A 13055-nucleotide genomic window follows, 5' to 3' on the forward strand; every position below is an offset into this window, starting at 1 on the left:
AGGCTTTTCGGTTACATTTTTGTTAGTAAAACCAGACAGTTGTAATATACAGTTTTTGAAAATATGTTTCACTGGGGAAACCACACAAAATTTACGTTGCCCTGTCAAGGGTTAAAGCAACTATCGCGTAGCAGCCCATCCCTAAGTGTGACCGCACGGGCGGCTAGTGTGACCGTCGCGCAGACAAACTGAAACTCAGTGCGACGACGGACGCGAAACCCAAAAATTAAAATTAATTTTATTAGAGCTCGGTGCGGAAGTCTGCCACATTTGCTGAGCCAGTGCGTCGCTAGAGATTTGCTTGCTATCTATCTGACCGCAGACCGAGTGTTTCCAAAAGATACAGCCAACCGAAGCCCGCTAACCAATCCTCGACTCGGAACAAAAGAGAAATTTTTTGCGTGGTCACCAGTCGTGGTTTGTTCGGGAATCGCCAAACACAAATTCCGGGGCCAGGCAGTAAAATGCAATAGCTAAGAGCCGGATCATAAACAAATTGGTTCGCAGCAGGTGAAAGTCGGAGTCCTGAGAGTCCAGGTAAGTGCACCTACAAATGCGGCCCCGCAACCCCCGCCTCCGCACTCACCCTTATTGCCCCGATTATATATCTCGATTTTGTGTACTTCATCCGCTTCCCCAAATGCGCAGATTACTTTTCGGGGGAGCAGGTCTGTGGGCTATATCGGCCACATATATTCCCAGCCGATCGGCTTTCCCTGCCATTATATAAGGCTTCCCCGTCCGATTCGCATATGTTATGATGTTGTTTACTGCACTTGTTTAGGTGCAGTGCGCCCTGCTCGAAATCCCCTTCTATAAATAGTTGCAGCAGTGCATTTTTTGTCAACCTCGGGCGATCTGCGTCTGATTTTGACGTTGATGTTGATTTTGTGGCAGGTCAGTTGTCCTGGCCCCCAGATATGCACACATGCTTCAAATCCTCCTAGTGCGTAGTTGCTCACAAAGAGAAATCGCCAGCGGATCCAATCCATCTGGTTCTGGTGAAGACGGCATTGTCTCCTCTTGAACTTGACGTTGACCGCTGGACTTTGTTTTTTTTTTACTTATTTGTCGACTGCGCGTGCTTTTGTTTGGTTCATTAACCCACATCATCGCCTCTCTTCTTGCAGGAGAAGAAGCGGCGGAAAAACTACGCCACAAACAAACAAAAACAGAGAGAGCGGAAATACCATTTCGTAGCAACTGCGCATCGTTTCGCAACGGATCCGAGAAATGCCGGAAGAAGAGCCACCACAAAAGCCCATGGAGGAGGAGGAGGATGAGGAGCACGATCAGGACCTCGACCCAGATCAGGAGCAGGATCAGCAGCCCCAGCTTCCGCAGGGCGAGGTCCCAAGTCAGCAGCAACAGCCGGAGGAGCACACACTCGACGAGCAGCCACAACAGCCGGCGGAGATAGTTGTGGTCCCCGAATTATCCGCCGAAGAGGCAAGTACTTCTAATCCCGAGCTCTTCCAATAACCAGTGAAGCGGCTTGTTATATTGATATTATTTATTTATCTTACAGATGCGCGCCCGTCGTCTTCGAACTTTGGCTGCCCGAAGTGGAATGCAGAGCGCCTTGACGCCCTTAGCTCCCACTCCTGACAAGGCGCCGCGGAAGCAGACCAATGTCTCCGGCGAATCTCGACTGGTGCGCGAGGCCACGCCTAGTGACAAGGAGGTGTCCTTGCCCACGCCCACTCCCACACCCGTTCCCGCGCCCGCCTGGTCGGAGCTTAGCGGCAAACCGGACATGGATGTGGAGATGAAGTCGGTGGCCTCGACTCCAGTGCAAGATGTCGAAATGACGCCAGCCCTCAGCCTGCCAGTTACCGAGGCCACCAAGAGAAGTGTACTGCAAAGCTGCAAGATCTCCGCTGATAATCATGAATTGGCCATCGAGTCGGTGGGTAGCCCCACCAAGAGTGCGAATGAGCAGAACGAGCAGCTGCTCTCCCGCCTGCTAAATGCCACCTGGAATGAGTACGGCAGTGGCTCCATAATATGCGCCCAGAGCGCCAGCTTCCTGGAACAGCAGCCCAGTCGCAGATTCGACTTTGAGTGCATTGTTTCCAATGTGCTCATGGAGGCGGCTCTCAAGATTTTCAACGATGAACTGAATGAAGGAGAGGGCGGTTCCGCCCTGACAGACGATAAGGAATTTTCCTCCGCTAAAAAAATAAAATCAGATGATACGGAGGTGCAGGAGATTCTGGCCAATGCAGTAGCCCCTGGTGGAACAGCCACCACCGAAGAAACCGCAGCAGGCGGAGCCCCTGGTCCAATGGAAACGACGAGTAGCGAGGCTGGAGGTGCCTGCGTGGCTCCACCGGTGCTTAGCATCGTAACCACCACCAAGCATCACGTGCTGCTCTACCTAATCCGTTGCTACCAGAACTATCAGACGGAATGCTCCCGAAAGACGGCCGTCACCCAGCCAGCCTTGCAGCTGGCCTTCGAGCAGGTGATGCGGATGACCGTCCTGGTGCTCACTGATCGCATTCATCAGAATCTCAACGGCCACATGGATCAGTCGGCTCTACTGGAGCTGATGTACACGGACAAGGTGAGCGAGTCTTTCCTCATCGACTTGATAGCCCACACGCACCAGGAGCGCGATGCATTCGACGCAATTTTCAGCCAGGTGCTTCGTGGCCTCTTCGCTGGAATGCAGCGCAACATTTGCACTTCCAAGATCAGTGTACAGCAGATCGAGTGGCTGGCCAAACTAGTAGTCATTAAGGTTGGCAATGTTCGACCCATCGCTGATCTCGTGTCCAGGCAACCAAACTTCCTGCCGCCCATCTGCACAAAGATCTCCGGGCGGGAAATAGTAAAATGCAGCTTCCTGGGACCCTTCCTTTCCGTTTCGCTTTTCGCAGAGGAGAACGTCAAGTTTGCAGAGTTTAGCACTAAGAATAAGCTTGAAGATGCTGCTAGCTCTCGGTTGCGATGGGTGAGTCTATTTTATTCAAAGTGTGTAATTAAACGAAGCTATCAAAATTAATTTAAACGTATGATACTAATAAGTTTACCCTTCTTTTGTGTTCATTAGTTTATTTTATCTTTTTAACAATGTAGTAGAATTTTGAATAGGTGACCGAATTCCACGTTATGCACTATGTATTAATGTTGCTTATTGATAGTTGGTGTATTTTCCTTTTTTGGAATTTTCCTCATTGATTTGTTTTCTTTCTATCCATCCAGGAGCTGCACTCCATGCGCACCCACATGCATGTTGTGTTCCATTCACTGTGTGTAAATGCCAGCAGTCGTCCGAAGACGCTGGAGTACATCTCCAAAATCCTTCGCCACAATGACCGCCGCGTGCAGTTTGCCAGTGATGAAAAGCTATTGGCCAGGGACGGGTTCGTCATCAACCTGATGAGCGTGCTGCAGCAGCTGTCGGTCAAGATCAAGCTTGACCGCATTGAGCCGAACTTCCACTACTACAAGAACTCCCTTGTCAACATTGAGCAGGATACGAAGATTCGGTACAGCGAGGAGGAGTACCGCAACTTCCTGTCCCGTGATTTTAGCCAGCCCGTGGAGAACGCCAACTTCCAGACGCAATGCTGGTTCCTTACTTTGCAAGCCCACCACTTGGGCTACCTGCCCGCCATCCAGCGTTACCGGCAAAAGGTGCGCGCCATTAAGGAGCTGCAGAAGCTTATCGACGAGCTGGACCGAACCAAGCCCCATTGGGTCAACTCACGCTACGCTAACCGTAATAATCAGTTCAAGGAACGCTGGGAGAAGCAGCTGCGCAAGCTAAATCGGTAGGTATTTAGTTTGTAATCGTAATCTTTAAGGCAGTTCACCCAAGTCTCGTCCGATTTTTTTATTTTTTGTGAAACATTTAAACTTGGAACTTGTAATTTTTATCATAAATTACATATTTAACAAAGTCAATTTATAAATTATTTGAAGTTAAAAAAATTAAAAGTTTTTGTTGTACAGCTCTTCAAAGAGGCGCAAAATTTAAGGTAGCTACGATTTCGGCAAAACGTGTAATCGGAATTTTAAAAAACATTTATAACTTTGACACTTGGTTTTGGTTTTGTGTCATTATTATTTACAATCAAATTGATCATACAAATTTTATCCTAGGTGTCGTTTCATTTTCAGCCACAATTTCTAATGTGACACTTAAAGATTTTTTTGGGTGCATACAAATGTAGTTCTGTATAACTTATTGTTGAATTTAAAAATAACTAGGTGGCCTATCCCAATAGTTTTAGTTTATACGATATACACACATTTGATGAACATATTCTATTAATATAAAAACGATCGGTCAAGTCGCTTTTGAGATATCGTGGCTACCAGTTGATCAAACGTGGTAACGTATATGCGATTTAAGCATAAAGAATGTAAATGTTTTGAAAGCGAGATATGAGTGAACCCACCTAATATGTATTTCGCTGTCATTATGAAGTGTTTTTTTTTGCGCTCTTATCAATGACGGATACCAATTTCAACAATGAGTCAACTTTTTTTTTGCAAAGTCACTCAATTTGTTTTTTTTTTCAAAACGGTTAATCTTTAAATATTTACCAATTTTAGCTCGAAAACCTGCAGCGAGATCACGCTCTTGGACCCCGCCCTGCTCCAGCGATGCACGGAATTCTATTCTACTGTCTGCGAATTCATGCTGTACCAGTTCGAGGGACGCCCAATTGAGGGACCCTTTATCTCCAAGCTGCCTGTGCAGCAGCTGAAGCCAACGGATGCATTTTCCGCACTGCCCGAGTGGTATATTGACGACATCGCCGAGTTTATCCTGTTCACCATGCAGCACGCAAACGTGGACATCCGTCAGGGCATCGACCACTCGATCATTACCTGGCTGCTGACCTGCGTCTGCGCCTCACACCTCATAAAGAATCCATATGTGACTGCCAAGCTAGTTGAGGTGATGTTTGTGTTCTCACTTAAGCCAGCAAACTCGGTCAACACAGCGGTAGGTTCTGGTGTTAATTGTTTTAAACCTTTACTAAATCTTTATTCTTGTGCTCCGAACAGATGTGGAACCACGAGCTGGCCCAGAACGCCCTGGTCAGCGCCCTGATGAGATTCTATGTGGATGTAGAGACAACGGGCCAAAGCACTGAGTTTTACGATAAGTTTACCATAAGGTAAGCATGCCAATAAACCCGTATGAACTTTACCTTTCTTGCCTATAACGTAACTTCGAATGAGCCATAAACATTATTACGATCTCTAGTTTAAATTGCAGACGGATTGTATAACTATTGTATTGTAAAAAACTTACTTGAGTAAGCTAAAACTTAGTTCAGCCATAATAATGTTTAAAAAATTACGGAAACAAGAGTTTATCTTAATGTAAATATGTATTCATTCATTTGATAGAACTCATTATGCGATATGTAACATGGAAATACTCCCACTTTTTTTTTTAGTATTTCCCTTACATTGAACGATTGAAAAAAATAATAATTAATATAATTTTATCACAACACAGATATCATATTAGCCATCTGTTCAAATCCATGTGGGAGAATCCCATTCACCGGCAGGCCGTCATTTGTGAATCCCGGGTGGGCAATCAATTTGTGAAGTTTGTCAATATGTTGATGAACGATACAACTTTTTTGCTGGATGAATGTTTGGAGAACCTGAAACGCATCCATCAGACCCAGCAGCTGCTATCGGATAAGGCGAACCTCAGCAAGATGAGCGCGGAACAGCAACAGAGCCGACTCACCCAGCTGGCGACAGACGAGCGCCAGTGTCGCTCCTACTTGACACTGGCTCGCGAGACAGTCGACTTGTTTCATTATCTGACAGTGAGAATAGATAGCGAATGCCAATACATTCCAGAAATGTAATCATTTAATCTCTTTCAGAGCGACATTAAGGAGCCGTTCATGCGCGCCGAGCTCGTGGATCGGCTAAGTTCCATGCTAAACTTTAATCTGAAGCAGCTGGCCGGGCCCAAGTGCAACGACCTCAAGGTTAAGAACCCGGCCAAGTATGGCTGGGAGCCACGCAGTCTGCTGGCCCAGATCTTCGACATATATCTCCACCTGGACTGTGATAGATTCGCTGAGGCCCTGGCTGCTGATGAGCGTTCCTTTGACGTGCAAATTTGCAATGAGGCAGCATCGAGGATCAAACGCCTGTCCCTCCGATCGGCTGTTGAGGTCGAACGTTTTAAGGCGCTAACACAGCGAGCTCACGAAATCTATGGTAAGAAATTCAAAGTGTAATATCCTAGAAACAAATGTAATACAAATGTGTTCTGCGCAGTTACCAACCAACAGACTGAAGATGAATGCGCAGATGCGCCCGATGAGTTCAAGGATCCGCTGATGGATACCCTCATGTCCGACCCAGTGGTGCTTCCCTCTGGCACAGTGATGGACAGGGCGATCATCACCCGGCACCTGCTCAACAGCTGCACCGACCCCTTCAACCGACAGCCCCTCACCGAGGACATGCTGGTGCCCAACATAGAGCTGAAGCAGCGCATCGATGCCTGGCGCAAGGAGCAGCGCGGCAAGCGGAACAACAGCTAAGCCCCGTCCCCACCCGGCCGTGCCACGCCCCTCCTACCCCTACTGCTACGCCTAGGACTAGTTTAATGTGCAGTTTTAGTGTCTACCTATCTTCTACATATAAATATAAATATTCATTGTGCAGGATTTAGTTTATTTGTGGCGCCCGCTTTTTGGGTGGTCTACAAGTATCAGTAATCATTAATCGCCGCTCCCGATTGGAGTCCGGATAATTTAGATGTTTGAAAAATATTGAAAATTTTGCAAATGTCTCGTTTGTTTTTCTTTTGGTCGCTAAGAAACGACAGAATATCGAATTGTTCGTTTACCCTATACGTTTTGTGGGTCTGTGGTGATTTAAAAAATTGAATTTATTTGCAATTGGATTTCCAAATAAAAATAATGAATAAAAAGATTGGTGTGATTTTTTAAAGCCCTAAGAACTTGGTTGGGTTGCGTGTGCCAGCGGTGGTCTCGGAATACATCAATCGATTTGTGTGTGTCGACTGATGCTGTACCCTAAATGTATGGCTGTAAGGAACGATTCCTGAAAATCTGCTACGAAAGTCCGATCGTTACAGGTTTCTAATTTTCTTGGTTGAATCGGGAAAAATTGAGGTGAAAGTGAAAAAACTAAATTTTCAAAAACTGGAGCTAGAAGGCTGGTGTAGCCATATGTTCACGTTTAATTATATTCTTTATAAAATACGCGACGAACAGTACAAATTTTATTCCTTTAGGTCAACGCGTTGAATGTAATAAAGACTAAATGGTAAAAGGAAGCGTTTTCGACTCTTTAAGGTATATATATTCTTGATAAGAACCACTAACCGCTTCGATTTAGCCATGTCCGTCTGTCTGTCTCTCTGTCCGTATAAACAATGATATACTTGAGGCACTCGACTAAAGAGTTCTCTCTTGTTTCTTACTCTTTTTATGCCATCTAAAATATTCTTAAAGTAAGAAAATTCAAGACCAATTGTTCTTGATTTATGAACACTTTGTCTTAATATAAGAACATTTTTAATTCTGAGCTATTTTCTCTGTGTAGCTCCCGTCGGTACTCCCACAATCTTAATAATGCTTACTAGACATTCTGAATCAATAATCTGAGATATTAAACAGCAGAGCTGTAGTCTGGCAAGGCGTGATAACCTGAGTTGGTTGATACGGCTTATCTGTCTTACTGACACCGTATAAGGAAGGTGAGACCAGGTGCCCCGTAACCAGTTTACTTTCAATCGCCGTCGTGGTTGCATTATCATGGCTGGACATTCGGTTTTCCTTGCCCTCCAGATTGTGGCTCTGCTGGCCGGAGCACATGGGGCTAACATTGTTGGACTATTTGCCAGCCTCAGTCCATCGCACTTGGTAATTCAGATGTCGATGGCCCGTATTCTGGCAGAGAGGGGGCACAACGTCACTGTTGTGACCGTCCTGAAACCTCCGTTCCTACACAAGGACATTACACACATCCTTGTGCCACTGGAAAAGGATGACCTTCAAGCCTTTAGTTCAGTTGTTGCCGGCTTATCCAAAAAGGACAATAGCAACGCCTACGTGTCTATGCTTCGGTCGGTCAGACAAATGAGCGAGGCGTTCTCTAAGATGGGCAGCGTGATGAAGCACCCGGTGGTCAAAAACCTTTATGAGCACCCGGACAACAGGTTCGATCTGGTCATAGTGGGCTACTTCATGAACAGTTTTCAACTGGCCTTGGCCCACAAGCTAAAGGTTCCTCTGGTGGTTGCCCTTTCAAACCCACCCTCGTTCTTGGGCAACGTTCTGGGAAACCCCGACGAAGTCTCCTATGTGCCAGCAATGCACGTGGCTGTCGAGCCTGGCATCCCCATGAGCTTTGGGAAGCGTCTGATGAACCAGTTCGGAAACTTGGCACAGCGGTTATTTATGTTTGTGCTTGAGTATAGCAATGCAAGAACTTACAGGTTGGTATAAGGCTGTTCTTTCAGTTCTAGCAGCTTTTTATTTAACTTTTCTTTATAGGGAGATCTATGGAGACGATCCTACTCTGCCCAGCTACGGAGACTTGAACAAAAACATTTCACTCATCTTTTTTGCCTCGCATGGCATTAGCGAGGGACCCATCAGGCCCAACGTACCTGCCGTAATCGAAATCGGAGGAATACAAGTCAAGGATCAACCTGATACTCTACCCCAAAATATGGAAGAGTTCCTGAAAGAAGCTCCTAATGGAGCTATACTTCTTAGCCTGGGATCCAATCTAAAAAAAGATAACCTTAAGCCCGAAACTGTGCAGAAAATGTTTAATGTCGTCTCCAAGCTAAAGCAGAAGGTGATCTGGAAGTGGGATGACCTGGAGAACTCCCCGGGAAAGTCAAAAAATATACTCTACTCGGAGTGGGTGCCCCAGGACGACATCCTAGCACATCCGAACATCACTCTGTTCATTACCCACGCGGGAAAGGGCGGAGTAACCGAGGCCCAGTATCACGGTAAACCCATGCTGGCCTTGCCCGTTTTCGGCGACCAGCCCGCGAATGCCGATGTCATGGTAAAACAGGGCTTTGGTCTGCAGCAAAGTCTCCTCACACTAGAAGAAGACAGCTTTCTTCGTAGCATTCAGGAGCTGCTCGAGAACCCGAAGTATTCTAAAGCTGTGCAGACTTTCTCTACTCTCTATCGTGATCGTCCAATGAGTGCACGGCAGACACTTGTGTACTGGGTGGAATACGTGATCCGCCACCGTGGAGCGCCTCACCTTCAAAGCCCCCTGGTGCACATGAACTACATAGCAGCGAATAACCTTGATGTTTATGCTGTGGTACTAGCAGCTATCGCTGCTATCTGCTTTATTATTAAAATAGTTTTTGGTTTACTAATTAAAAAACTTAAAAGCGGCTTAGGAAAATCACATGTTAGGCCGCAACATAAGTTAAAGAAGAAATAAAGCTAGCTATAAAAATCAATAATTGGTAGTCCTGACAAATAACTTATATAGTTTCTAAATTATATAATTTATTAAGTTTAAAATATACTCAAAATATTGTTAAAAAACATTTTCTTTTCTTTTTATTCCCGGTTACTCGTGGGGTAAAAAGGTATGCAAGATTCGTTGGAAAGTATTTAACAGGTAGAAGGAAGCTATTCAGACCCTATAAAGCATATAAATTCTAGATCAGGATCACTGGCCAAGTCGATCTAGCCATGTCCGTCTGTCCGTCTATAAGAGTTAGGCTATTGGGATTTGGCATGTAGATTCCTGAGATTCCTGCGCAGCGCAAGTTTGTTTCAGCAGAGTGCCACGCCCACAAACCGCCCAAAACTGTGGCTCCTACAGTTTTGATGCTAGAATAAAAATTTTAACTGATATGTATTGTTCTCATCAATGCCTATCCATTGACCCACTTTAGCGCCCACAAGTCGCCCACAAACATCAAAAAATCGTAAATATGAACGTCGATATCTCGGAAAGATAGATTGGGATCTCAAATTTAGATTCCGTAGCCTTGTACGCAGCGCCAGTTTGTTACGCGAATATGCCACGCCCACTCTAACGCACAAAACCGCTTAACCCTGTGGATCCCACAATTTTCATGCTAGATAAAAAATTGTATCTGAAATGTATTGGTCTTGTCAATACCTATCGATTGATCCAAAAAAAAAAATTTGTCACGCCCACTCTAACGCCCATAACGCTTAAATCTGTCTTCCGCCGGTAGGTGGCGCATTTTAATCTCGCTTTGCTGCTAGCATATGTATCTCCATTTCCCTTTGGTCCCTTTAGCTGAGTAACGGGTATCTGATAGTCGAGGTACTCGACTATAGCGTTCTTCCTTGTTTTTACTTTAACTTCTCTGTCATCCAAACAAATTTTAATTTGTTGAAGTCTTGGGATGCATTTTTATACCCTTGCAGAGGGTATAATGATTTCAGTCAGAAGTTTGCAACGCAGTGAAGGAGACGTTTCCGACCCCATAAAGTATATATATTCTTGATCAACATGACTAGACGAGTCGATCTAGCCATGTCCGTCTGTCCGTCCGTCTCTACGCAAACTAGTCTCTCAGTTTTAAGGCTATTGGGCTGAAACTTTCCCAAAAGTCTTATATCTTTTGCAGGTAGTATATAAGTCGGAACCAGCCGGATCGGACAACTATATCTTATAGCTCCCATAGGAATAATCGGCAAAAAAATTTAAAAAAATTATATCTTTGATGCTTTTTAGCAGTTAACCTCCTAAGCTTGGAAATAACATTTTTTAATTAGTTATGAATTTTGAATTAAATTTTATCGAAATCGGACGACTATATCATATAGCTTCCATAGGAACGATCGGAAAATTGGTAGGAAAATAATATGAAACAAATTATAGCTTCGGTGTTTTTTGACATATTATCTTATACTATTGGGAATATCATTTTTTGTATTTTTAAATTTAATAATTATAACTGCAAGGGTATACAAGCTTCGGCTTCCCGAAGTTAACTTCCTTTCTTGTTTTAGTTATTGCGTTTCTATCAAAGCAGATTTTCATTTATTTAAGTAAGCTAACACCCAAAATAATATAAAATCCCAAGCAAAAATAACAGTAAGCATTGATTGCACAATCAACACCAGTACAACGCCCTCAATAAAGTTGACCTGATCCAAGCTGCCCTGAGCCTGCAACCAATGGTAACGACGAACGTCAGAAGAAATGTCTACTTCGGCAGAAACGGTGGCAGCGATTTGTTAACTGAAGTAAATTTAATTCTTAGTTCAACTCAATAAAGAAAGTTCGATTTTTTATAAAAATTATCTCCATCGCTTCGTCACTACTCACTACACTACGTCACAGACTGCCGTCTACCGACATAATTTTCTTGAACTTATACAGAATTTGTTTTGACGGCCGCGACATTAGACAAAATTCAATTTTTTGCTAGTCCAAACATGGTTTATTTCCCCATGTACTTATTTTTAAACAGCTTTATCTGCCTTACAAATGAAGTAATGAGTATCACTGCACCTGTCATCCCACATTTCACCAAAAAAAAAGGAAACGCAGCGTCGATCACTCAATCCGCTGTTGGGTTGTTCTGGCTTCCATTTTAAGAAGGGAGCTTGTTTTCCGGAAGCTACAGAGATGAACGTGTCTTCCTTGGCCCGAGCACTGATGCCCAGCCAGTAGGAACTGTCATAGATAAGAGAAGCATATAGGTCCTCAGACTCCTGCATATTTTCAATATCCGCTAGTTGTGCCCCCATTCCGCGACAGGCACTTTCTGCATCATCCCAATTTAACTTGTAACCGTTCTCAATATAAAAGAACTTTGAGTCAATCTTCTTGAAACCTTGCATTGGCTTGTTCAGTGTATCCTGTAAATCTCTGACTGTCCTTCCAACTTAACCTGATGTTCGCTCTCTGTGCATGTTTGATTTGCAATTCGACGCGGACTTTCCTCGAACTCCTATGATATGATCTGTCGTTCTATACTCCTCAACCTGGCATCGAAGTCCTGTGGGATGAGTTTCTTTAAATTTTGCATCAGGGTTTCAAACTGGTTTTCGATTTTCGTTTCAAAAGAAGCCTCCAAAGAGGTCTTAACACTCAATAAGGATTCCTGCATGGCTTCAAATTGGATCTGTATCTGCTTCTCTTCCTCCTGGACGCCTTTTGCTATGATTTTCTTACAGGTGTCCCACTGATCCTGGTTGGACTGAACTAAGTCCATAACTGGCCTTAGCCTCGTGAAAAAGTGTCCATTACAGCGGGCGTCTAGATCTTCCGATGGTTTTCCAGCTGCTGTAGATCCATAAGGACATCCAACCATTAACACGAATAACCAAATGGCTGCCACTTTTTCCATTTCAGAGTGGTTCAGAATTAGTATCTGTAGCTTGAATCAAGGGTCTCGTTGGTCAACTGAAATGTTGGGGCTCAGTTGCCTGCTTTTATAGTAAATCAATCTGTCAATCCTTATATAGGCTCAAAGCTGTGATAGCGAAAAATATTTTAATTTCTACATATATAAGAAATTTGTGTATGAATATCTGAAATCAGCAGTAGCAAATATGTAAGTATGAGTTTACGGATAAGATTTCATACTGGTAAAACAAAAACAGTGAAATTTTGATGTGCTTTCGGAATAAACGAATAATATTTAATTTTATTAATATTCGGAAGAAAAATCAAGAATTTTTTATAATCAAAATAATATATATTTTTTTTAAGCTTATTCACTTATTTTGTCAATCGATAGCTATTGACAAAACCTTTTCCATAAAATTTGTAATCTAGCATAAAAACTGTGGGCGTCACAGTTTTGGGGGGTTTATTATCGTTAGAGTGGGTGTCGCACCCTAATGAAATGCTCAGGCGCTGCGGAAAAAATCTTTAGAATCTATTTGGCTAATATTAACTTTCTAGTTTTTATAGTTTCCGAGATCTCAGCGTTCATACGGACGGACGTGACTAGATCGACTATGCTGGTCATCCTGATCAAAAATATATATAATTTATAGGATCGGAAACGATTCCTTCCTGTTATATTCTTTCCGACAAATCTA

At 43.8% G+C, this 13055-nt stretch overlaps 2 protein-coding genes across 2 annotated transcripts; both read left to right on the plus strand.

Annotated features, from left to right (window-relative positions):
- The first annotated feature begins 116 nt into the window (after window positions 1-116).
- On the plus strand, window positions 117-6675 carry LOC119546874 (ubiquitin conjugation factor E4 B). Its single transcript, XM_037853480.1, has 9 exons — window positions 117-537; window positions 1131-1449; window positions 1529-2959; window positions 3211-3782; window positions 4570-4966; window positions 5029-5141; window positions 5489-5813; window positions 5874-6216; window positions 6277-6675. Exons 2-9 carry the CDS (start codon window positions 1234-1236, stop codon window positions 6543-6545), a joined length of 3666 nt encoding a protein of 1221 aa, XP_037709408.1. The 5' UTR covers window positions 117-537; window positions 1131-1233; the 3' UTR covers window positions 6546-6675.
- A 1098-nt stretch (window positions 6676-7773) lies between these two features.
- On the plus strand, window positions 7774-9484 carry LOC119546951 (UDP-glycosyltransferase UGT5). The gene is made up of 2 exons (XM_037853590.1): window positions 7774-8470; window positions 8529-9484. Exons 1-2 carry the CDS (start codon window positions 7788-7790, stop codon window positions 9451-9453), a joined length of 1608 nt encoding a protein of 535 aa, XP_037709518.1. The 5' UTR covers window positions 7774-7787; the 3' UTR covers window positions 9454-9484.
- Window positions 9485-13055: the final 3571 nt, after the last annotated feature.

This window comes from Drosophila subpulchrella, chromosome 2L (assembly GCF_014743375.2).
Source record: "Drosophila subpulchrella strain 33 F10 #4 breed RU33 chromosome 2L, RU_Dsub_v1.1 Primary Assembly, whole genome shotgun sequence".
In the NCBI taxonomy this organism is placed as follows: domain Eukaryota; kingdom Metazoa; phylum Arthropoda; class Insecta; order Diptera; family Drosophilidae; genus Drosophila; species Drosophila subpulchrella.